Consider the following 26,194-nt stretch of genomic DNA (forward strand, 5'->3'; position numbering starts at 1 on the left):
TGTACTGGTAAGACTGAACAGCAAAATTTACACTGTACAAAAATACTTAACATAACTAAATGTTACCAAGACCTTAGAATACAGTACGATAAAGCTATGGAGAAACAAGACTAAATCCTCCTGAAGCAGTGATAAGCAGGTCATAAATCTCCCTACAGTATTCTAAAAATGAATTAATTCTCTTATAGTAATCACGAGAAACGACATCGTAGACAAACATAATGGCAGCGATGGAGGACATGGTACATGGATACATAAATGTCTGGAAATAATCAACTTGCAAATACCAACCATCTTAACTTTCTTAATGAGAACTGATGGATTGCCAAAGTCTGGAACTAGGGAGGCTATTTAGAGCCAAGGTGCAACTGGGGGAGCAACCAAGAATTTGTACCATGATACTGAAACTTGAGAGAGGTAGGAATTAAAAAGTGGGAACAGAGATACAACCCCACAATTGTATAAAAAGTCGATGGTTTTTATGCATGTAGAAACAAACCAATAATAGAAATTAAAAAAGAAATCCACAATAATTATACACCAATTAAGTGAAATTTCCCTTTGTACCAACATCATTGAAGAAAGATGGACCCCAGTAAACATGTTCCTCCTCCAGCAGATACAGCATAAGAAATCAGTGGACAAATGCATGCAAAACTTTCATTTTCTGTTGTCCAAGTATTTCCTTTAAGCATTTAATTTCCACAAATTCTGTTCAGGTCTCTAACTGTCAGATGTTTCCAAGCAACAAAGGATTTGAATAATTAGTAAGTCAGAAGTACAATAAAATGAGGAGGTACATAACTAGTTAACTAGAGATGACAACTTCACAGCAACTGAACATCATCAAGGAAACACAGAAGATCTCATACAATCGAACATGTTTTTCTTGCTTGATTAAATTTCCATTCAACTTGTTTGTAAATATCCCATAAAAAATCATTTTCAAAGGAACGGAGAGTAGAACTAGAGTCCAGCAAGTTTGGAAATGTAATCGCTTTGTAACAGAAATTTCCTCTTTCCAAAGAACAAGACTTCCCCAAATCCTTACTATTTTTTTCTGAAACAAATCTTCATATGACTTTTCATGCATAATTTCCGTTTAAAAGACTTATCACAGCAACTGCATTTAAATGACTTCTCCCTAGTATGAATTCTATGATGGTCTGTGAGACTATATTTCCGATGCTTTTTCAGAGACACTGCACTTAGATGGCTTCTCTCCAGTATGAACTATAAGATGCCCTGTAAGAGACCTTCTATGAGAAAATGATTTGTCACAGACACTGCACTTAAATGTCTTCTCTCCAGTGTGAATTTTATGATGCTCTGTAAGACTACATTTCCGAGAAAATACTTTGTTACAGACACTGCACTTAAATGGCTTCTCTCCAGTATGAATTTTATGATGCTCTGTAAGACTACATTTCCGAGAAAATACTTTGTCGCAGACACTGCACTTAAATGGCTTCTCTCCAGTATGAATTTTTTGATGCCGTCCGAGACTCCCTTTCTCAGAAAATGCTTTGTCACAGACGTTGCACTTAAAGAGGTTCTCTCCAGTGTGAATTCTACAATGATTTGCGAGATCAATTCTAACAGAAAAGGCACTGTCGCAGACACTGCACTTGAATGGCTTCCCTCTAGTGTGAATGTTATGATGCTCTGTAAGACTACATTTCCGAGAAAATACTTTGTCACAGACACTGCACTTAAATGGCTTCTCTCCAGTATGAATTTTATGATGCTTTGCAAGACTACATTTCCGAGAAAATACTTTGTCGCAGACACTGCACTTAAATGGCTTCTCTCCAGTATGAATTTTTTGATGCCGTCTGAGCCTCCCTTTCTCAGAAAATGCTTTGTCACAGACGTTGCACTTAAAGAGCTTCTCTCCAGTGTGAATTCTACAATGATTTGCGAGATCAATTCTAACAGAAAAGGCATTGTCGCAGACACTGCACTTGAATGGCTTCCCTCTAGTGTGAATTTTATGATGATCTGTAAGACTACATTTCCGAGAAAATACTTTGTCACAGACACTGCACTTAAATGGCTTCTCTCCAGTATGAATTTTATGATGCTCTGCAAGACTACATTTCCGAGAAAATACTTTGTCGCAGACACTGCACTTAAATGGCTTCTCTCCAGTATGAATTTTTTTATGCCGTCTGAGACTCCCTTTCTCAGAAAATGCTTTGTCACAAACATTGCACTTGAAGGGCTTCTCCCCAGTGTGAATTCTACAATGATTTGCGAGATCAATTCTAACAGAAAAGGCATTGTCGCAGACACTGCATTTAAATGGTTTCTCCCGAGTGTGAGTTCTTAAATGCACTAAGCTATCCTTTTTGTGAAAAAACCCTTTGCCACATTCACTACATCTGAATGACCTACCCCTTCCTCTTTCCTTTCCTTTGTCCTCTTCCCTACTGGATCTCAACTGTATGCCACATTTCTCTTTCACACCTGTCCTTACAGTCTCCTCCTCCTCTTCACTGACTTCCCTTTTGATCATTTGTGAATCCTTCTCACTTACCGATGCATCAGATTCCAAAAAATATTTCCTGTCATCTTCGCTTAATTCAAATTTTTCTGGCTCTGCTTCAAATTCTGGCTCTGCTTTGAATTCCATATCTAGATCCATGAAAAGAGAGTCATTATCAAAGTGCCCAAATTTATCAACCAAATCATCATTTTCCAACTTGACTGCAGACTTTGAAAAGGAATCTTCCATTTCACTTTTTATTGGAAATTCTAATGATACAGAGTTCAGCATTCTCTCCCTATCACTGGATGACGTCCTCTTCAATATTATTTCCAACAGTGTCCAAAGATAAAGTTGACACTAAACTTAAAATTCTTTACATCAAAGTCTCACTGCATGAAACCACACACACCTTTCTTCCTCATTAACATTCCTGTATCCTTTCTTCTTTCTTTTCTAAGTCCTCTATCTTTTGCAGATATATTCAATAGTTTACACAATCTCCTCAAAAGAGGTGGATGATTATTTCCTTAGAGATGAAAAGTCTGAAATAACAGAAAAATCATTGGAAAAGGGCAAGATGAAAATGTTGGAGTGATCTGATATAAAATGACAATTGTCTGAACTAAAATAAATTTTTTTAAAAGTAATTTGTATTTTTCTATCCATACAAACCTGAGTCCTTTAATTAGGGAGACTCACTGATTGGATGGTTGGAAGTCCCCTTTGAACCAAATCTGGGAGGTTCTGTAACTTTGCATACTTCACATACCAGGTATAAGAATAATGAGTTAGTAGGGTCCCAAGGTAGCTGTTAGGTACTACCAGAAGGGCGAGGTGAGTGTAAGTGCCTTTATTTCACAAGATAATGACCTCTTGTACAAACAGTTGAAGGCAGCCATGGCACAAAATTTCCAACAATGTGAAAAATACAATGGCAAATGTAAACAGGATTTTCTATTTGAGGGAGAGAGTGAGAGATAAATTAAGCAATAGCATTATAGCGTATGAGCGTGTATGAAACACGTGCGGAACATGGCTCCCACTAAAAAAAAAAATATACGTATGAAATAGAGTGCCCTGATCTAGAGAGACAAACTGTAGGTGGGCCATCTTGCAGGAGATAATTAGGTTTTAGACGATCAATGAAGACCCAGTCTTCTTTGCCATGAATGGTAACTTAAAAAGCCTTTGGTTTGTAACGAATAATGAGGAAAGGGCCCTAATAAGTGGGGTGTCAATGGTAGCTTGCTAGCGTTGGTGAGCACGAAGACATGTATTTCGGTGTTTAAATCTATTGGTAAGTGTTGCTTAGCTCGGAGCTTGTACCTCTAAGGTGTAAATTTTCCCAAAACGTGAGGTAGGCACTGGAGATTGTCGGAGGAGATTGCAGACGCAAAACTTTCAGCAGGGACGACTAACAGGTCACCATACTCCATTTCAGTTGCTGACACATAGAGGGTGTCGTTATGTATTGTCCTTCATCGCAGGAACTGAGTAAACCAGTTGGAGCCATTTCAGTGGGAGATCAATATCATTATTATTATTATTATTATTATTATTATTATTATTATTATTACTAGCTAAGCTACAACCCTAGTTGGAAAAGCAGGATGCTATAAGTCCCAGGAATCCAACAGGGAAAAATAACCCAGTGAGGGAAGGAAATAAGGAAATAATCAGCCTATATGAAAACTATTAAAAAATTTAAATAAAATATTTTAAGAACAGTGACAATATTAAAACAGGTCTTTCATATACATTCTATGAAATGAGGCCTATGTCAGCCTGTTCAACATGAAAACATTTGCTGTAAGATTAAAATTTGAAGTTCTAAGGATTCAACTATCCGATTAGGAAGATCATTCCACAACTTGGACACAGCTGGAATAAAGCTTCTAGAATATTGTGTAATATTGAATCTCATGATGGAAAAGGCTTGACTATTAGAATTAACTGCAAACCTAGTGTTACGAACAGAGTGGTACTGTCCAGGAAGATGTGAATTTAAAGGATGGTCAGAATTATGATAAAATCTTATGCAACATGCATAATGAACTAATTGAACGATGGTGCCAGAGATTAATATCTAGATTAGGCATAAGAAATCTAATAGACCATAAGTTCCTGTCCAACAAATTAAGATATCAAGCAGCAGGTGAAGACCAGACAGGAAAACAATACTCGAAACAAGGTAGAATGAAAGAATTAACACACTTCAAAATAGACTAACCACCAAAAATCTTAAAAGATTTTCTCAATAAGCCAATTTGTTGTGCAATTGAAGACGAGACAGACCTCAAGTGTTCCTCAAAATTAAATTTGTTGTTGAGAATCATATCTATAATTTTAAAAGTCATAAGAGTTAAGGGGACTGTCCGCTATGGTATTTGACATAATAACTTTAGAAAATCATAAATCGTTTTGTTTCTTTGTCGTATATGCTCTCCAGAAGTTTCTGCCATTTTTTCTACAAATAATGAAGATGAAGCGGTCTTTAAATGATGACGTCATTCTTACTGTGTCGTCTGCATGACAGTTTGGGAGAATCGTGTTTGCGTGTATATTTTCGCATATATATAGCGATTTTTTCACTTACCTTTCGAAATTTCATACGTCCGGCAGAGATGGAAGGCATTGGTAGAGGGTAGGAGAACGAAAACTACAATCTACGAGAAGACCAGCCAGTTTCCAAATATGCATGAAAGTTACGTTGCATGTGTGTTTTTTACTTGCAGTTCGTAAGTACACAGTGTTTTCACAATGTCCTTGTGAACTTTATACCAAAACTAATGTTACCTAAGGTCAAAGAAAGAACAAAAAGTAAACAGAGAGCACCAAAAAAGAACCAAGAAGAGAGGGAAACATGAAAAAGAGTACAAAGCTGGAACATTCTAACTAAAACTGGCAACAGTGAGAGGCCGCTGGCAACTCATGACAACGTCACACCAAGTGTATTGGTAAACTTAGGGTTCAAATACCTCGTTTAGGGAGCCTTCATGTAGGAATTAACAATAAAAGTATAAAGTAAGGTTATCATGATAATGTTATTTTGATTTTTCTAAGAAAAATAAAAAATTTATAACAAATCTTTTGGAGCTCGTAATCCAAAAACATACTTATTCAACTTCAAACAACTAACTTTTTGCTTACTCATTTAAATTAGTTAAGTATTTAAAATGGATTTTGAGCAAAGCAAAAAATCTATTTTTGGATGATATGGCCATGTCATCCTGATGGAAAGTTCTTTTAGGCAGCTTTCTAAGGGATATTTGGCTACAGTGATACTTCCAGAGAACTGACCACTGGTCTTCAGAATTCTAACTCCTGGCGCGAGTATCCTTAATATAAATTTTAAGGATATCGCATATCAGGGCATGTATATCTTGATACGACACATGGCAATCTTAACCCCGAATACAGTTTTCGCCTTGAAGGGGAAGGGTGACGAGTTTGAAGGGGAGCCGTTATCAAGGTTAACCGGTGTATCCCCTCCCGGTACCACCCCGGCGAACTATTCCTTGTTGCAATTAAGCATGGATAGCCGCAGATAGAGTAGTTTCGGGTGGGGACTTTGTTACATAGATGTATACTCCTTTTTAGAAAGGAGGGAGGGTCCACCAGGACAACATGGCCATATAGAGTTTTTGCCTTGCTCAAAATCCGTTTTTTGGGCTCAGCCATGTCGTCCTGATGGAAGTTTACCAGAGAATTACTTGAAAGTACTATATCTGTGGGTTTGTATAAGTGCCATTACTTTGAATGAGTTCCTTATATGGTCTCCTAGACCTTTATATATGACATTACCGTTATTTGTCATATCAACTAAGCTTGGAACTAGCTTAGGGCTTCCTGCCCCCTGCAGGGAAAGTGTCGACTTCGACTAAAAGGATTCAAAGTTTTTATCTCCATAGGGACGGACGGTAAATCTTAGAGATTACTCTTTATCCCTTGGAAATCTGTACTCTGATTTCAAGTTGGGCCCTTCTAGGGTTTAATTAAAACTCTAGTATACTTATTCGTCTGTAACTGAGATAGCAACAATAAGACGAAAATGCGTTTAGTATTTTACCTTTTAGCTAAATTATCAATTGTAGTTACAATCAGTTATGAATCTGATCCGGCATTGAAAACACATCAGGGTCCATATTTTCACTTGTTGGAAAAACATGTAATTTCATCAAAATGATGCCACTCAATAGAGATGTGAAACCAAATCTGACTGATTTGTACAGATTTTGGAAATGCCTGAACACCGTGACGCAACGTTCACTCGGCACGGGTGTTTTTGGTCAGATATGCACCTATGTGGAACAGTGTGTTAATCACCGTTGTGATTTGCACTTGAGGGTAAATGTACCCATGCACCCGATGCACTGGAAAATCCCAAAGCAGGTCACTGTTCGTCGCAGGCTTAGACGACGGGTTCTCTGGAACTACCCGCCGCCACCACAACATATCTTATCTTATGTAATTGTTTCGAATAGTGTTGGAAGAAGTTCGGTGAAGAAGCAATTTTTTTAGGATCCTGAACTGCCGGTGAGCTGTCAGGATCCGCTCCTCAAATAAGTAGGTGAGTATTGCTCTCAGTTATTTTAGGGATAGATTTTTTATGCTGAGGTATCGCCTCGGAAGAGCTGTCCTTCTTTGAAGTCTGAAGTTCTACGAAGATAGACCTTAAGACACCCTAATGGGCATAGGGAGACAGCTTCCTTCAGTGGGTAGATTCTCCAAAGACCCCACCTTTTGGTGGGCAGCCCGTTTTGGGCGAGAAAAGAAGGATCGGGAAAGGATTCAGTTCTCCCTCTTCTGTGAACTGAATATGGTCTACATCCTTGATAGGGCCAATATTTCATAAACTCTAGACCCTGCGGCTATTGCGAAGAGAAAATTGACTTTCTGTGTTAGCTCCTTTAAAGTACAATCCTCATTGTTTAGGTTCGAAGCATAGTGTAACACTTTGACCAACGACCATGTAATGGGCTTTAGAGGGGTTGTTGGCTTGGGTCTAGTGTATGCTTTGGTACCTTAAAATAGGTTTCGCTTATGAGGTCCGTCTCAAAGGCATATAGAAGAGGTCTAGTCAAGGCCGACTTACACGTGGTTATCATAGTGGAAGTCAGGCCTCGTTCAAGTAGGTAAAAGAAGAAAGAGAGACAAACCTGTTGAAATTTCTGTTGGTCCCCTTGTTTTCACGAGGGGTGCCCCTTTCTTCTAAGACAATTCACATTGTCTCCTGGTTTGACTTGACTTGTACTCTACAAAGAAGTCGGTCACATTCTTCGAGATCCCGACCGAACTTTAGTTCACTGTTGGGGCGAAAAAATCCTGAAATGCAGGTTGTTGGTTCTCGGGGATGAAATGTAACAGCCGACTTCTGCACCAGTTTTGATAAAGCTGGGTACGGCAGAGGAAACAGCTATAGTTTCAATTCTAGAACTAGAGGAAACCAATTGTTTTTGGGCCATTTGGGGGCCACTACAGGAGCTTTTCCTTTGCAGGATACTAGCTTGTTGAGGACTTTTAGCAGGAGATTGGTTGGTGGAAGCAGATACATTCGATTCCATCCGTCCCAGTCGAAAGACATGACGTCTATCGCTTCTGCTTAAGGTTCTCGTAAGGGGCTACTAGTTCTTGTTGTCGCTCATTATGAAGAGGTCGCTATGCAGTTCCGGGACTTTTATCGGGAATAAAGAAGAATGAGTCTGCGTCTAGGGACCATTCTGTCTCTATCTGCTTTCACCTGGATAGAGCATCCGCCGTAACTTCGCGGAAACCTTGAAGGTGAACTGCTTGATAATGCCATCTACTCTTCCTTGCCAGGTAGAAGATGGCTAACATCACATGGTTCATGTGAGGTGAACTCGAGCCTTGTCGATTAGACATTACTATCACCTCGTTGTTGAGAGCCAATCTGATGTGGACTGTTCTGCGAGGGGATAGTCTCCTCAACGTCTGGAGGACTGTCATAGCCTCCAAGATGTTGATGTGAAAATTTTTGAACTGGAATGATCAATTTCTTGCCCTTTCCTTTCATACAGATGGCCTTCCCGTTCTTTCATGGAGGCTTCTGTGTGTATCGCCACTGATGTTTGTGGTGGTTGCAAGAAAATTGTCTGTGCTAGGCTCTTATTCATTGACCACAGCCTCAATAGCGTGCGCAATCAGGTCGGTGTCAACCTTGTCAATCTCTTAGAGCATTTGATGCGTATCTTCTCCAGACTCCTGGCTCATCCTTTTGTTGTGCTTCTTAGCACCGGGTCTGTCACTACTGCGAACCAGAGAAAGCCCAGTGCTCTTTCCTGTTGGCATTTTGAAATCCTCTTGTGTTGGATTAGTCTCCTGACAGAGGCCTTTATTTCTTTCCTCTTCTTTAATAGAATGGAGAGGTGTTGTGACTGCAAGTTTCCATGGATTCCCAACCATTGAAACTTGTGAACTGGAGAAAAGCGAGACTTCTAGAGACTGGTCTTGAGGCCCAGGTGTTCCAGGAACTGGATCACCTTTCCGGCCGCTTGCAGACAAGTAGTCTAGGATGCTGCCCGCACCCACCAATCATCCAGGTATGCTACTACCTGCACTCCTTCGGAGTGTAGGTGCTGGACGATCGTGTCCGTCAGTTTTGTGAATACCTTTGGGGCTATATTTAGTCCAAAGGGCATGGATGTGAAGAAAAATTTTGTCTAATGTAGCCTGAATCCTATGTAGGAGGAGAGGGGGCGACTGACTGGTAAGTGCCAGTAAGCATCGGCCAGGTCTATTGAGACTATATACGCCCCTTTTTAGGTAAAAGGGTCCTTATGTGTTGCACTGTAAGTATCCGGAACTTCTTGTTCTCGATGAACTTGTTGAGTAGAGACAAGTCTAGAATGACTCTGGGTCAGTCCGAGTCCTTCTTGGGAACATAAAACAGCCTTCCCTGGAATTTTGATGGACTTCCTTTCCTCATTACCTTCTTATTCAAGAGTTCTGAGGCATATTCTTCCAATAAGGGGGGGAGGGGGTTTGGAAGAATTTTGGAAAAGTGGGGTGGATTTCGTTCCATTTCCAACCAAGTCCATTCGTAATTTGGCTGTGGACCCAGGGATCAAAGCTCCAACGATCCCGAAAGAGGAAAATCTGCCTCCTACCTGGAACCTCACATTGCTTAAAGGTTCCTTAGGACATATTTCCATGACCGCGTCCTCCTCTACCCTTGGGAGATTTCCGGAGGATCTTCTTTTTGGGCCCTTACCTTGTAGGGCCGAAAGGTGGTCAAGTGCCTTTCAAAGCCTGGATTAAATCCAGGTGACTGGCTACCAGCTGATGAGATACCATCTAGAAGGTGTTTTACGGCTGGACTACCATTTGAGGCACCGTGATCATGGTCACGGTCGGAAATTGTGCAGTTCTAATAATGATTTCCTCTTTGAGGACATGCCCCACTTTTGGAGCACGTTCCCATTCCCCGTGGTGGCTTTGGTAATGATTTCTTAGACCATTTCCTCTGGGAAAGGGTCTAGGCCCCAGATACATAATGAAATCAGTTTTCTGGGTTCGTGTTTCACTGTTGTTGCGGAAAACACAGGGTCTCTACCCGTCCTTTTTTGACCTGAGAGAAACCTACAAATCCATCACAAGGGTGGGACGTTACTAAAGGCCTGCACACATTTCTTAAGCGGTTCCGATGAGACAGGGAGGCGGCAAGCTTATATTCGTCTCCTGTTCCCTTCTCAAAGGATGGTTTGGCAACTTTGGAAGGTTCTCTTTAAACTGCTGACCTGCTATCTCCGGATCCAACTTTGAGACGGAGAAGGTTAGATGTACTTCTTTCCACTTCTCCTTGCAGGGGGGCATAGCTAGAGATAATGGTTTGCCTTTCTATAGGATTGGGCAGGTTTTGCCCTCTTTGATTGCTCTCCTGACACTACCTAGGGCTTTCCCAGAAAGGGGGGAAGGCTCACGAGGAAGGAGCAATGACGGTTGGGTGCTTCTTGTTCAATGCTGAGACTTTGGAGTTATTATATCCGGCCCCTTTCTGGGTCTTGGTAAGGATGGCTTGGGCCTTGTCATGTTCGAAGACCATGACTTCCTTCGGTATAGCCTCCTCGCGGGATGTAGGTTCATCTCGTAGTCTCACGAAGCAATCTGGGTACACTAAAAGCTGGGCCAGAATTGAAGTTTTTCTAGGGGATTGGGCCCAACTTCTAGGAGATATAAAGCTTCCTATTCAACCTGGGCATGTGTTCTGTCTACCCCCAGGGGTTGGTTCGGAACATTGAGGGAGGTCAGATATTTTAAGGGGCTTAGTGGAGCCCCTGGAGCGTTTCGCTCCTGCAGAACTGTCTAACCAGTTGGGGAGTTGGGGTTGAAGAGGTTGACGGCATAACTTAATATGCTGGCACAGTGAGCTGAGGTACCTCAGTCATCGTCATAACAGTTCCTTCTTCCTCCGTGGGTGGTTGAACCACTCCTTATTCAGGGCCTTATTGCAGTAGATCCTGTCTGGTGTCAATGGACACCTCTAACATCCGATCCTAGTGGATGTCCAAACCTTGCAGTACCTGTTGATATCCGCGTCCACCGTCCGTTGGATAGAGGGAAGCTGGACCTGTGCCTGAGGCACATATGTATTCGATTGAGCCTTAGGGAACAGTAAGCAATTCAAAGATTTGTTAGGTAGGTAAGGCCCCTGAAAGTTCTTCTGGAAGCCTCATACTCACCTTTGTTGGGTTTCCCTTGCTGTATCCCTTGACTCCGTAGCGTCAGGGATATCTTTTACAAGCCGTCGGTCAGCAAGGTCAAGTGATTAGAGTGACCTTTCGGGTCCCAGAACCTCGGATCCAGATACGATGCGGCAGGGGCATAAAACCTGTACATCGTAAGCCCACAAAAGTCCTTACTCTTGTGGTTGCAGAACACCACTGTACACTTTGCCATCGGCTCCTCCTGTAAGGGAGAAAAGGGTGAATGAGTACTAGGTTGTTTATATTATTACTATAATATATGCTAAAAATATGGGTTCCAGTACCTCAGGGATCCAAATACGATGCAGCAGGGGGCATGAGACCTGCACATCTTGTGGCCACAAAAGGGCCCTACTTTTGTGGTTGCAGAACAGGACTGCACACTTCACCTTGCTCTTCTCCTGTAAGGAAGGAAAGAGTGAAATGAGTATGGGGTAATTTATCATACTGATAAATATATTCACATGTATTAAATAGTAATCATTACTATTATAATTACAGCTTAGGATAGTAAGCTAGAAAGGAAATTGGAAAGACACATATCTGTCTTTCCTGTCCAGGTAATTGCTGTGACCTCCCTCAATATTAATATTTTAAATTTCCTTATTAGGGAAATATAGGGTGGAATAGCTCTAGTACGTAGAGCTGAAGTCGGTGTATACTAACACTAACTCCCCACAAGTGAAATATTAATACTGTAGGGTAAAAATATGTGTTCCGATGATCTAGGATACATCAGAATGTTGAAGAAGTGCTTCACCTCAACATTTACTAGATCTCAACAATGGACTGTGAAAGGATAGACAGAGTATGTTGGAAATTCATACTACTGTATCATTATATACTGTAGTTTTCTAACTGCTGTATTATTATACTGCAGGAATACTGGCTACTGTATTGTCTTATACTGTATTTTGCCGGTATGCTACCGGGTTAGGCTAGTACCTGGCGGCACTAGCTGACAGAGAGAGCGAAAGAATGGAAAGAAGGGCTACCATAATACTATAGTTTAGGATAATAATTAGGGATGCAGGGACTACTGTCTTTACTGCCGTCTACCCAGAATGAGGATTCAAATGAAAGGAGAGGAATACATTGATTCTAGCTTCCATCCAACCACAATTTCTGTTGCCGGATGTACTACCGGTTACAGGGTTTGTGGATGGCAGTCCAAGAGAGGACTGAAGAATACTCAAAAGTATAATGGGTTTCCCGCCGTCAGGGCCGGCTCAACCTTTCCCGGGGCTTAGCTTCCGTTAGGGAGATAGTCGAAGCGGCAACCTAACCGCCTTTGTAGGAGCCCGGCTGGTAACCCAGTCAGCCCGACAAGTGGGGTGATTGTAGAATACCGGCCACAGGAATCAGGACGTCACTAGAGGACAGAAGGGGAAGGGAAAGGGTCTTATATTTTACAGAGAAAGGTGGCGGCAGGTATGCCTCCTACTTTCGACTGTAAGTCAAGGAAATATGGTTTCCTATACCAGCGCCGTCTTGGGCCTATACCAGCGCCGTCTTGGGCCTATACCAGCGCCGTCTTGGGCCTATACCAGCGCCGTCTTGGGCGGCAGAGGAATAAGGATTCCCCAGGCTAAGACATTGCCGGATATAAGACATGTCTTTTAGTCTACAAGGGAGAAAGGTGGCGGCAATCATACCACCCACTTTCGGTTGTGGACTAGGGAAGCCGAACTTCCTATGCCGACAACGATGTAACCGGCAGGGGAATGACTATTCCCTCATCGGTACCATTGTCGGCAACAAGACAGATTACCCTAAGTTACTGTCGTATTTCAAAGCTGAGATACTCGCCAGCATAGGAGATCGACAGAAAACACTATCCAAGTCAAGCCGGATTACACTACTCGATGGCGATGACAGAAGATAGGGTTGTTGCCGGGGCTGGCGGCACTCAGGGGCAAGGAAGGGTTTAACCTCATTTCTCTAAAAGAGAAGCGTATCAAATTATACTAATAATTCTAAGAGATATTAATCTCTGACTGAATTAATAAAACGATACAAGAGGTTAAACGGGGAATAACGTTACTAAAGTAAACTAAAACGAGTTAGGTTAACCTAACCATAGTCGGGATCTCGGCCACTCTAGTACCACCGAGAGGCCCTATCGTCAACGATAGAAACGTTTTTAGGAAAGGGAAATATTGGAAGGAAGGGTTTATACCCATTTCTCTAAAAGAGAAGCGTATCGAATTATAATTTAAACAGGGGATACCGTTACTAAAGTCTACTAAAACGAGTTAGGCTAACCTAACCCGAGTCTGGATCTGGGCTTCGCTAATACCACCAAAGCCCTATTATAAACGATAGAAACGTTTAATAGGAAGAGGAAATATTACATGTGTAAAGCTTATCTTCATTAGTATAATTTTGCCTAACTAGCCAGAACTTCTTTATAGCTAATTACCGGGAACGTCGTACTACTAACTAAATAACGGATTTTGAGATCAGCAAAAAATCTATTTTTGGGTGAGAGAGCCATGTCGTCCTGATGGAAGGTTCCTAATAGTAGCTTCTAAGGATATATGAACTATAGTGATATTCCCAGAGAATTTACCTTTAGATCTCCAGAATTCTAACTCCTGGCATGAATATCCTTAACATTCTCTTAAGGATATTGCATAAATTAGGGGACGTATATCTTGATACGACACATAGCAATCTTCACCCCGAATAGCGTTTTCACTTCAAGGGGGAAGAGTGGCAATTTTGGAAGGGGAGCCGTTATCAAGGTTGCCGTATTTCCCATACTACTATAGAGTATCAAGATGGCACCATAACCAAGATGGCAGACATTCCTAGTAGCATTAAGCATGGTGCTACAGATATAGTAGTTTCGGGAAGGATTCTATGAAGTCCTTTTCTATAGAAAAGGAGGGTGGGTCCATCAGGACGACATGGCTATCTCACCCAAAAAAGGGATTTTGACGAAGGAAAAATCTATTTCTGGGGAGAGACCTGTGGCGCCCGGTGAAAAGAGTGTCCTTCTTATATACCTTTTCTGATAAAACCTTCCAATTATACCAGAGAAAGATAAAAGCATGGAATGCTGAGGTTACAACCCTCGCGCGAGCACCTTTAGGGTGTCGTGTATAAAGCAAAGGCGCGTGAAATCCACTATTCACAGGTTGTCTTCCATTTAGTTAATTCCTTCGTCAAAGGGATGGGCCGATACAAAGGCCCTTGCCAACCTCCAGCGCCACACCACCCACGCCACGACGCGAGCGCCATCTGAACAACATCCTTCTGTATTGGCCATGATGGCTTGGAAAGGAAAGGGTGGGATTGTGTAAAATAAAGGGGAAGGGTTTCACCGGGCGCCACAGGTCTCTCCCCAGAAATAGATTTTTCCTTCGTCAAAATCCCTTTTCTGGGTCGATCTGTGGCGCCGGGTGAAAATGTACCAGAGAATGCCTTCCAAGCCCAACAATAACTAATTTAATGAGGGGAGAGAAACAACACCATGTAAAGAAAATCATAAATAATTAAGGTAAACAAACATGATAACAGGGAAGCCTCCGAGTATCAGAGGAAACATGCTACAAAACTGACATGGCTAAGAATATCCCAACCCTGTAACAACGGTAATCAATAATAGTTACAAACATAACCTAATATGTAATAAACTTAGGGCTAACGAACCACCAAGGAAGCGGCGTCGTGGTGCGAGTGGCGGGTAGGAGGGAGAAGAAAAGAGATGGATGAAAGGAAGAACAAAAGATCACTGGGGAGAGATACGGCTCCCAGCTGCAACTGTTGGGTATTTAAGAGCCTGTAAGCTCATTAGATAGTGGCGTTTGAAGACCATAGGAGAATCTCAACCCGTGAACTTTATAAGGTCATCAAAGTCCATCTTCTGGGGGAAATGATCCCGGATTGGCTTGTCAAACGAAGTATAGGATCTATAGCCTAATACCACGCATGGGAATGGTACCTCCTTGTTCCCTGATAAACAAGGGGCCAGACGATCGGGTAGCAGTCGTGGCTAAAAAGGCCCTGAGAGTGGTGACCGGACATAGAAAAATATCTTGGAGAAGAGGAATAACTTTCCAAGGGGACCACCTATTTTGGGGGTTAACGGCCGAATCATATTGGCGAATTGTCGAGTCCCTTTTGACTGATTCGATGAAGAAATCGTTTTCCGGTTCAATGTTCGAGTCTCTACGAGCTGCCAACTTCCTGTAGTCCACAAAGTTAGGGTTTTGGACATCCTTGAGTAATCTGACACAGTGAGTTTGGAATACTCGGGTCAGTTTGAGGAACGGAATCCGGATGGGACGGAGTTTCCACTCGAGGAGGAGAGGAAACCAACTGTTCTTGGGCAGTGAGGTGGTACTAAAACCACTGCGCCCCGGAAGGAGCGCAGTCGGTGTTAAAGTTTTTAGAAGATTCACTGGGAGAGATAGGGAAATCTTCCTCTAATGGTTCCAATCCCGGGGTAATGCGTCCATGGCATGAGCCCGAGGGTCCAGGATTGGGGTCACATAACAAGGAAGTTTGTGATTGATCTGAGATGTGAATAGATCTACCTGGATGCCTGGAACGAACCTGAGTATCCACCGGAGTGAAATTCTGACTCCAGGGAACTCGTCCTGGATAGTGAGCCCGTTCTCACATCCTGGCCTCCCGCTAGGTGAGGTGCTGACAGGGACCAGTTCTTTTCTGTTGCCCAGGCGAAGAAAGTGACCAGGATCTGATTCAGGTTGGGTGACTTGGATCCTCCCCTGTTTCCGTAGTGTACCTCGTCTGTGCTGTCTGACACTACTCTGATGTGGGTCGACCTCGGAGGAGTCTCTCTCTTCAGGGTCAAGAACACTGCCATGGCTTCGAGAACATTGATATGGGACTGTTTCATGGCTAGTGACCAAGAACCTGAAACATCTGATGTTCGGAGAAATCCCCCCAACCACTTAGAGACACGGCTGAATGGAATGTCACTTGTGGAGGTGGGAATTGTAGAGGAACCGCTTTGGAGAGGTTCTTCGGTTCTGACCATGGGCGTAGTCTCATTTTCCCGACAGAGGGGATCTTCGAGACCTTGTCTTCTTATAGGTACTGTAGCTCTCTTTCTCCAAAATCGATTGATGTCTTGAGTTTGGCCTTTATTAGGAGATCTGTTACTGAAGTGAATTGGGAAAGGCCGAGGATACTTTCTAGGCTCTTTGGACACCTGTTTGTGTTTGAGAAATTCTTGATCTTGGAACCTATTCCTCTTACTTTTGGAAGGGAGAGACAACGTGTGCTTCGAAAGGTCCCACTGAATGGCTAACCATTCTAAGTGGCCTGATGGTCGCAGGCGAAACTTATGGAGATTGACCCGAAATCACAGGTTGTCGAGCGATCGAAGAAATTCCTTCGTAGCTCTGTTACCTTCTATGGCCGGCCGGGCCCAAATGAGCCAACCGGCCAGATAAGCAATGATCTGTATCTCTTGGTTCCTGAGTTGTTCTAACACTGCCTCTCCCAGTTTCGTGAATATCCTGGGATCAATGTTGAGGCCGAAGGGCATGTCTTGAACACAAAGGCTTTCTTGCTTAGGTGGAAACCCAGATAAGAAGAGAAGTTTCGAGCTATAGGCGCAAGCTAATAGCGGTCGGTAAGATCGACAGAGGTGGTGACGGTCCCACGGGGAAGTAAGTTCCATACCTAAGAGATAGTCGTTTGATTGCTTTTTCTTGAGTAACCCTGTGGGGTACTCTTTCAGGACGGGAGTGTATTTCTGGGAGAAGGTCACTGGCGGAGGAGGAGGACCTTGAGGCCATTTTCATCTCAAACCGTTAGAGACTATGCTATGATCCCACAGACCGAGTCCAATGGTCACGAAAGTGGTAAAGTCTTCCCTCTACCGGGACCACCGCGTTGTGAGGGAGTGAATCTAGGTCCTTCCCTTCTCTGAGCCCCCTTTTTCCTAGGTCCGCCTTGATGTCGGGACTGTCTTCTACTCCTGTAGCTTCCTCTCTGGTGTCCATGAAAGGAGCCTGAGGGTTCGGATCTAGGGCTGCATGCAGGCAAAACATCCCAACGGAGTTGGGCTGTGTACCTGGGGAATCAGTGAGGTAGACCACCTGATGATGGGGGGTCAGATACAAAATCGTCGAACCAGAGGAAGGCTGTGATGACGAGTGGGAAACCGACTATCAATTCCTGTCTGATAGAGGTCTCAGACAGAACGTACTTCCCACAACTGACCCGATCAGACCAACAAACGTGTAGGTCGAACTGGAAGGGCAGAGCCTGGAATTATCGTACCCCCCAGGCTGACAACATCCTGGTCCAGACAGATCGGGCCTGCCCTTTAGGAAATAATACCGTTACCTTCGGTACCTTGTCTAAGCTAACCAAGGCAATCTCTTTCAATCGAACGAATCCGTTGAATGGGAATTCTAGTACCTGGGAGTAAAATCTAGGTCCCCCAGAGGGAGGACGTCTATGCCCTCGAGATTTATGGTACCACCTATATCCGAGTTCCTGAACGGCACTGACTCACCACCATACCTTAGAGCTCGTCATAGCCCCTTGGATTTCCTTAGAATGTGTTGCTTTTAGCCGGCACAGTTTATGCAGGGTAACATGAACATTAGGATCCTTTAATGGTCCTAGGTCGGTGACGTAGGTAATTGCAAAGCTGAAGGCTCAAAACTCATCCCCACATACCTGCCCGTCCATGGGGTCATTGTCCAACCTTAGAGAGGACACTCCGAGGAGATAGGGACCTCTAGATGGAGCATTCCTTCCCAACTTCGATACCCAAGGGTGGAGAGCCTCTCTTTGCAGGCCAGAGAGAATCATCATCATCCTGATGGGAACCATGCAGGCGAACCTTCTGTAACACAAAGGGGACATAAGTCTGGATGTTCCTTGAACTTTGGTTAGCGATCCTATTCACAGGCTGGGATCAGCTGTATACTCTTAAAAAGCTATTTTAAAGACAAGTTATTTAATGTATTATCTTCTGGGGTATAGTGCGACACTTGTATTCATGAAATGTGACACTGTTGGCGCATTCGCCACTGGGTGGAAATTTATTTCTATATGAACACTATGTTGTATGGATATTTATCCATATCTAGACATAGTTAGAATTGACTATGCATAAATATAGGCATAATTAATGTATTTCTATTTGAACACTATGTTGTATGGATATTTAGCCATATTTAGACAGTTAGGATTGAATATGCATAAATATAGGCATAATTAATTTAATTCTATTTGAACACGATGTTGTATGGATATTTATCCATATTTATACATAGTTAGAATTAAATACATGCATAAATATAGGCATAATTAATTTAATTCTATTTGAACACGATGTTGTATGGATATTTATCCATATTTATACATAGTTAGAATTAAATACATGCATAAATATAGGCATAATTAATTTAATTCTATTTGAACACGATGTTGTATGGATATTTATCCATATATATACATAGTTAGAATTAAATACATGCATAAATATAGGCATAGTTACGTTCATAAAATTTTTTTTTTTTTTTTTTTTTTTTTTTTTTTTTTTTTTTTTTTTTTTTTCTAACCTTCCCTTTAAAGGTAAAACAAAAGATTGGCCACCCGTGGTCTGAGTGATCTCCGACTGTACCGGATCTCCGGTAACCATCCCCGGTACAAACAATGGTCCGTCATAGTGACAACGTGAACCAGAGGAAATCTAATATTAACCTCAATGCTGACCGCCTGTACGATATCCGGTTAAGCCGGAGATTCGATGAAAAAGAATCGTAATGACGATATTGTGATTATTCATGAAAAAGGGTTCATACCCTGATTCTGATCGTCTGATTGATCTCAGTTTGTACCGGAGAACCAGTGACAAAGGTCCGGCAACGTGAAAACGTGATCCTCACCGGTACGATAACATTCTCTAAAACTGAATGTCTGTGTTATCTCCAGTGAAGCCGAATATTCGATGAAAAAGGGACCGTAATAATGAGACTGTGAAATCCTCATCGGTATCACATTGTTAACTCCGGTTCTGGACGTCTGCTTGATCTCTGTTTGTATGGGAGATCCGGTAGCAAAGGCTAGTCCCCGTGAGATCGTGACCGTCACCGGTACGATAACATTAACCTCAATGAATGTTTGAGTTATCTCCGGCGAAGCCGGAGATTCGATGAAAAAAGGGGCCGGAAAGGTGTAATTGAGATCAAACATGACAAAGGTTCGTGTGCAAAAAGGTCTCAGCCGGAGTCTGAGTGCCGGATTTCACCGTTGCACTCCAAATATCTGGCTAGTTCTCACCCAATGAGTATCCATTATAACGGCGTATAACTCAAGGCGGAGCTAAACATAACTCAAGGCGGAGCTAAACATAACTCAAGGCGGAGCTAAGGGTGTCGGTGTAAATCGAACCCAATTAATGACTCATACACCAACGTTCCTACTAATAGTGTTAGCTATATTAACAGTAACCACATCAATAAAACGTGTATAACATTGAACGTACTATCATCAACTCTGATAATAAGAGGAGGCCTGAATAACTCGTGAACGTATAAAAACGGAGAACGGGAAAATCACCTCCCTTACTCGAGCTAATAAACGAGTACCCTATGTTCTCACTCTCAAGGTTACATAATAAAAGCTAACATCACACAATAATGTAAGGAAAGTAAAATAAAACTGATTGTTTTTATTTTATTTGTATTTTTTCCTTTTTCTTTTTCATTTTTAGTCATTGTAATAACCAAAAACGAAGAATAACGACAACGTAACCAATAAATAAGGATATAGTCTAAATCGAGCCTTCCTGGGGCGAGTACAAACTAACAGACTAAATCGCAAACGTTTAAATCGCTATTCGGCCAAAACCATTGTTGGCACTATAATATCCAAATGTTTGTATATTTGTAATTTACCTAATGTCTGTTAATGACATAAGGATAAATAACTTGAAGCAATCTGCCGACCTGCGAGGGTCGGGGAAGCAGTGACATGCCCTTAAAATAAATATAAACACCAGCCTTAGCTAAAGGCAAGGCAAATATAAGTGTTAAGTGTATGGGCGACCTCCGGTGAAGCCGGAGCGTAATGAGATGTCCTGAATAATGCCGACTTAGCCAAAGGCAAGGCAAATATAAGTGTGAAGTGTATGGGCGACCTCCGGTGACGCCGGAGGATAATGAGATACCCTGAATAATTCAATTGTGGCTAATAATTCAATTGTGAAGATATAAAAGCCAAGCCGCAGCTAAAGGCTAAGGCTTAGATCATAGCAAAGCGTATTTACAAACTCCGGTGATGCCGGAGGGAGAAGAAAGGTCCTGAACAATTATTGTGAATAAAAACACAATTGTAATAACAATGGCTATTGCGGATATGGCCGTGGCCTGAGACCGCAGTAAGGGCCACCGGAGGGTCGTATCTAAACAATATGAAGCCCGTCCCATGTAGTAAACAATATATAAATACAACAATAGAACGAAAGTCATTGAGAATCCCTCAAGCCGGAGTAGAACTCAAGGCGGAGTGGAAAACGTTCATAAACTACTCCCGAGCCGTAACGGGGAGAGGACGAACACGGACCAAAATAACGCTAACAATTGAAAAGTCACGAAAAATAAATAACTCGTAAGTTATCATCCACCCCGAGGGGGAGAGGTGAGGGAGGGAGAACCCGTTGAACGCACAAAACGGAAAACGGGAAATCCGCTCAACCACCAGAGCAAAGAAAGAAAACGAGAAAAAGGGGTAACTCGTGACTGCGAACAGAAAACGGGGACCCCAATATCTCGCTCTCTTAAACACAAAAACAGGACTAAAAATCACACAACACTATTATAAACGTATAAAATAAAAATGTACATCCATATAACACTACAATCGAAGAATAGCATCTGCTAAAACTTTAAATAAATAGCACAGTCGAGTGACAACCGCCTCGGAGGGGCGGGCACTAAACAAATACAAAGCTAAATCGCTATCTCGTTCGTAGGCTGGACTTACTAGCAAAAAGTACCATGAGCATAAATACACAAAAAAATAAAAATAAAAATAACGGTTCTAAAGGCATAAGGCCAGGGACTTAACCAAGAACCTAAGTGACAGAGTACTAAACGGGCAGACAAAGATAAATTCCCAACAAGTGAACAAACAATGGCCGCCATGAAAGGCCAGAGGAATAATAAAACAGACTATACTGGATATAAAACTAAAGCCCGGTACAATAAAATACTGTCAAAACAAACTATGGTACTTAACATTGGAATGTGTGAAGATGAAGCTTCGGACATGACAAAATAAATCCATGATAGATAAAAAAGACCGAGAGCACAACAACACAAATCAACACTAGTATTCCAAAAAGAAGGATGATGTTCAGATGGCGCTCGCGTCGTGGCGTGGGTGGTGTGGCGCTGGAGGTTGGCAAGGGCCTTTGTATCGGCCCATCCCTTTGACGAAGGAATTAACTAAATGGAAGACAACCTGTGAATAGTGGATTTCACGCGCCTTTGCTTTATACACGACACCCTAAAGGTGCTCGCGCGAGGGTTGTAACCTCAGCATTCCATGCTTTTATCTTTCTCTGGTATAATTGGAAGGTTTTATCAGAAAAGGTATATAAGAAGGACACTCTTTTCACCCGGCGCCACAGATCGACCCAGAAATAGATTTTTCGCTTTGCTCAAAATCCGTTTTTTGGGCTCAAGCCATGTCGTCCTGATGGAAGTTTACCAGAGAATTACTAGTAAGTACTGTATCTATGGATTTTCATTGGTGCCTTAACCTTGGGACAATTTTTCTATGGTCATCTGGACCATTGAGACAAATGACGTTACCGTTATCCGTCATTACCACTAATCATAGACAATGTTAGTGATTCCTGCCCCCTACAGGGAAGAGTCATACTAGACGGTAGAAAAGGGGCCTCAAGGTTAGCATATATTGTATGAACAAACATAAGTATCCACCGGGTATACAAACGGTCTCACAGTTCGTATATATTGTCGGAACAATATCAGTGTCAACTATATCCATTGTTTATAAGCATACAATGATATGAGGTTTACTTAAATGAGTATGTCAAAGAACTCTGGAATCTTTTATGTGCAAATTGCCGGGCGAAATAGGACGCAATTACATTCTAATAGACCTTTATTTCTAATAAATGACTAAATGGAATAACGAGTGAAACGAATGTAACGTTAAAAGAATTAAATTAGTTTTTCTTCCTTGAAAGGGAGAAATGATGAGTGCCACTCTAAGACTGAAAAATTTTGATAAATTTTTCCTTTATAATTTCTGTAAATGTTGTATCCTATCATCACTGTACTACGTACACTAGGGACAAGTGTTATCTGTATAATTCCACACCTGAGGTTTTGAACAGACTTAGTGTCAACATGGTAACACTCACTTATAAGATATCACATCGGAAGTCTCGACACCTTTTCCTTTTAATTGATAGTCAAGATCAATTAACTGTTCATCGCAGTACTTAGACGATAGGTTTTAATACACTACCTTCCACTGCGACACAGTGCTTCAGTTCACGGACCTGCTTAGCATAGTGTTTGTAGAACACTCTGGATGATTTCCATCCAGTATATGAGTGAAGACGCTCCAAGTCCATATACTGAAAAAAGTTCAGTGATGAAGCAATTTTCCTCGGATCATGACCTGCGGGTGTACTGTCAGGATCTGCTCTGCGAATAAAGTAGATGAGCTTTGCCCTCAGTTGCTTTAGGGATAAGTTTGATCCAGAGGTTTCTCCTCTGAAGAGCTGTCCTCCCCTGAAGTCTGAAGTTCTGCGAAGATAGACCTTCAGACACTCTACAGGACATAGATACACATCTTCCTTCAGAGGGCAGATTCTCCATGGACCCCACCTATTAGTGGGTAGCTCAGTCTTAGCGAGAAAGGTTGGATCAGGGAAGAGATTCAGTTCTCACGCTTCTGTGAACTGATTATGACCCTCACTCTTGATAGGGCTACTATTTCACTAACTCTAGCCTTAAAGGCTATAGCGAACAGGAAAATACCCTTCTGGGTTAGATCCTTGAGGGAACAATTTTCACTGTTCACAGATGAGGCACAATGTAGGACCTTGTCCAAAAACCATGAGATGGGCTTTGGAGGTGCTGCAGGCCTAAACCTTGCGCGTGCCTTCGGAATCTTATTAAAGATTTAATTCGCCAAATCCACTTGAAAGGCCTATAGAAGAAGTCTAGTCAAGGCTGACTTGCACGTAGTTATCGTGTTAGCTGCCAGACCTTGATTATGAAGGTGGACAAAGAAGGACAGACAGAAGGTCATTGAAATTTCTTTCCTTCTAAGAATTCTATATTGCCTTCTGAGATCCCAAATCTTTTCCTAACCAATAGGGAGAGAAAATCATGAAATGAATGGTTTGGGCTCTCTGTGATGAATTGAAGGCAATTAACTTCTGAACCCTCTGAGATAGTGCTGGGTTCAGTACAAGGGCCAGCCTCAGCCTCAGTTCCTTCACTAGAGGGAACCGGTTGCTCTTGGGCTATTTGGGAGCCACCAGAGCTGCCCCTCCCAGGAAGGATCTTAGCGTGTTGAGGAACTTCAGCAGGAGATTGGATGGAAGGAACAGGAATTCCTGAGTCCATCCCTTCCATACTAGAGACGTGGTGTCCTTTATCTCCTCTAGAGGATCCTCATATGGGGCTACATATCCAGGTAGTTTCTTGATGACGCTCATCAAGAAGAGGTCGATCTGCAGCTCGGGGACTTGTTCCCATCTGGGAGAGAATGGGTCTGCATCTGTGGACCATTCTGACTCTATCAGCTTGAGCCTGAGTAGAATATCTGCTGTCACATTGCGGATCGATTGTACATGAACTGCTGATAGGCGCCAACCCCTTAGGTAAGGGATGGCTAACATCACCTAGACTATAAGGGATGATCTCGAGCCTTGTCGGTTCAGACGTCTCATTATCGCTTCGAAGTCCCAGATCAGCCTGAGGAGGCCTGATCTGCATGGAGAGAGTTTCCCCAACCTCAGCACGACTACCATGGCCTTGGGAAGAGATGACCAATTCCCTTGGACTTTCCTCTGATGGGAGTGAACACCCCATTCTTCTAAAGAGGCATCCATGCGGATGATCTTCGACAGTCGAGGTAGTTGCAAGAGAATGGTCCTCAAAAGCCTTTTGGCCTTTGACCATTGGTTGGGAAGCAATCAAGGAAAGACCAATGTCAGTCATTTTAGATCTCTTCGAGCGTTTGATGCTTATCTTCTCCAGACTCTTATCGCATTTTCAGCTGTGCTCTTAGCACTGGGTCTGTCACTACTACGAACTAGAGAGAGTTCAGAACTCTTTCTTGTTAGCGTCTTGGAATCCTGACTGATTACCGTAGTCTCTTAACCGACCCTGTGATCTCCTTTTACATCCCTAAGAGAAAGGAGAGCCAGTGTGACCTCAGGTTCCGATGGTTTATTAGCCATTGAAACCTTTGAACTGGAGAGAATCGAGACTTCTTGAAGCTGATTTTGCATCCCCGATGTTCCAGGAACTGGATTACTTCTTTGGATGCTCGCAGACCAGCCGCTTCGGGTGCTGCCCGCACCAGCCTTTCGTCCACGAGCTTTGTTACCTGAACCGTTTCTAGGCAGGGTTATTGCATGACTGCGTCCGCCAATTTCGTGAGGATACTTAGGACTGTGTTTAGTCTGACGGGTACGGCTCTTAGGACATACACTATCCTCTGTAACTTGAATCCTAGGTAGCAGGAGAGGGGGCGACTGACTAGAAGCTGCCAATAGGTACCTGTCAGGTCTATCAGGACTGTGAACCCCCCATTTTGAAATAGGGTCATGTTCAGAGGGATTAACATCCTGAACTTGCTGTTTCTTTTGAACTTGTTGAGTGGCAAGAAGTCCAGAATGACTCTGAGTTTTCTTGAGTCCTTCTTGTGAACACAAAACAGCTTTCCCTGGAATTCGATGGACTTTACTTTCCTTACCCCCTGTATGCTCTAGAGCTCTAAGGTATACTCTTCTAGAATGGGGTTGGAGTGTAGGAAGAGTTGGGGAAATGATGGTGGAGGCATGTCTATTTTCCATCATAGTCAAATCTTGATTAGGCCTTGGACCCAAGGATCGAAGGTCCAACGATCCTGATGGAACCTCCCTCCTACCAGAAGCGTCTCTTTGCTTCGACTGATCAGAAGGTTTACCTCCTCGACCGCCTGCCTGAGGCACCGCGGTCATAGAAACTGTGGGATGTTGTTGAACAGATCGAGGAAAAAGTCTAGACTTTTCCGTCTTCCTTTAAGGTTGGGGACCCACATCCGTGGAAGACTTTCTCTTTGAAGAGATGCCCCACTTCTGGAGAAAGCTCGTATTCTCTGTGGTGGCTTTCTCAATCACCTCTTTGACTACCTCGTTTGGAAAGAGGTCTTTACCCCAGATACTGGAAGATATCAGCTTCCTGGGTTCACCTTTCACTGTTGCGGCAGCAAACACGAACTCCCTACAGGCTCTCCTAGCCTTCATAAAGGCATATAGGTCTTTTACTAAGATGGCCATATGCATTTTGGCCAAGACCAAGAGCATGTCTGGGGTACTTTGATGGGCTGAGCACAACTCTATGCAGTTCTGTAGGGATAAGGAGGCTGCAAGTCTCTCCTTCGTCTCTTGTTCCTTGCACAAGAGAAACTCAAAGTTTAGGGAGATTCTCACTAAACTGCCGTCCAGCAACGCTCGTGTCTAGTTTCCCTACTGAAAGGGTTAAGTTGACTTCCTTCCAATCCTTCTCCTGCATGGGTAAGGCTAGTGACAGAGGCTTGCACTCCTCAAGTGCAGGACATGGTTTGCCTGCCTCCACTGCCTTGGCAAAAGATTTAAATGCCTTCCACTTAAAGGGGAATGCTATTGAAGCAGGAGCAAGAAAGGTATGGTGTCTTTTACTTAGTGCAAACCTTTTCGACACCGAGTAACCCGCCTTTCTCAGGCTACTTGACAAGATAGCCT

The 26,194-nt window shown here is 42.7% G+C and overlaps 1 protein-coding gene across 1 annotated transcript in view; it reads right to left on the bottom strand.

Moving 5' to 3' along the window:
* Nucleotides 1-706: 706 nt before the first annotated feature.
* The window catches only part of LOC137618610 (zinc finger protein 585A-like), a 152,105-nt gene continuing 126,617 nt past the window's right edge, over nt 707-26,194 (bottom strand). Inside the window, exon 4 of the mRNA XM_068348720.1 lies at nt 707-2,848. Coding sequence (XP_068204821.1) covers nt 1,175-2,848 — 1,674 coding nt within the window. The 3' untranslated portion in view covers nt 707-1,174. The remainder of the gene's footprint in view (nt 2,849-26,194) is intronic.

Source organism: Palaemon carinicauda, chromosome 25, assembly GCF_036898095.1.
Source record: "Palaemon carinicauda isolate YSFRI2023 chromosome 25, ASM3689809v2, whole genome shotgun sequence".
Lineage (NCBI taxonomy): Eukaryota > Metazoa > Arthropoda > Malacostraca > Decapoda > Palaemonidae > Palaemon > Palaemon carinicauda.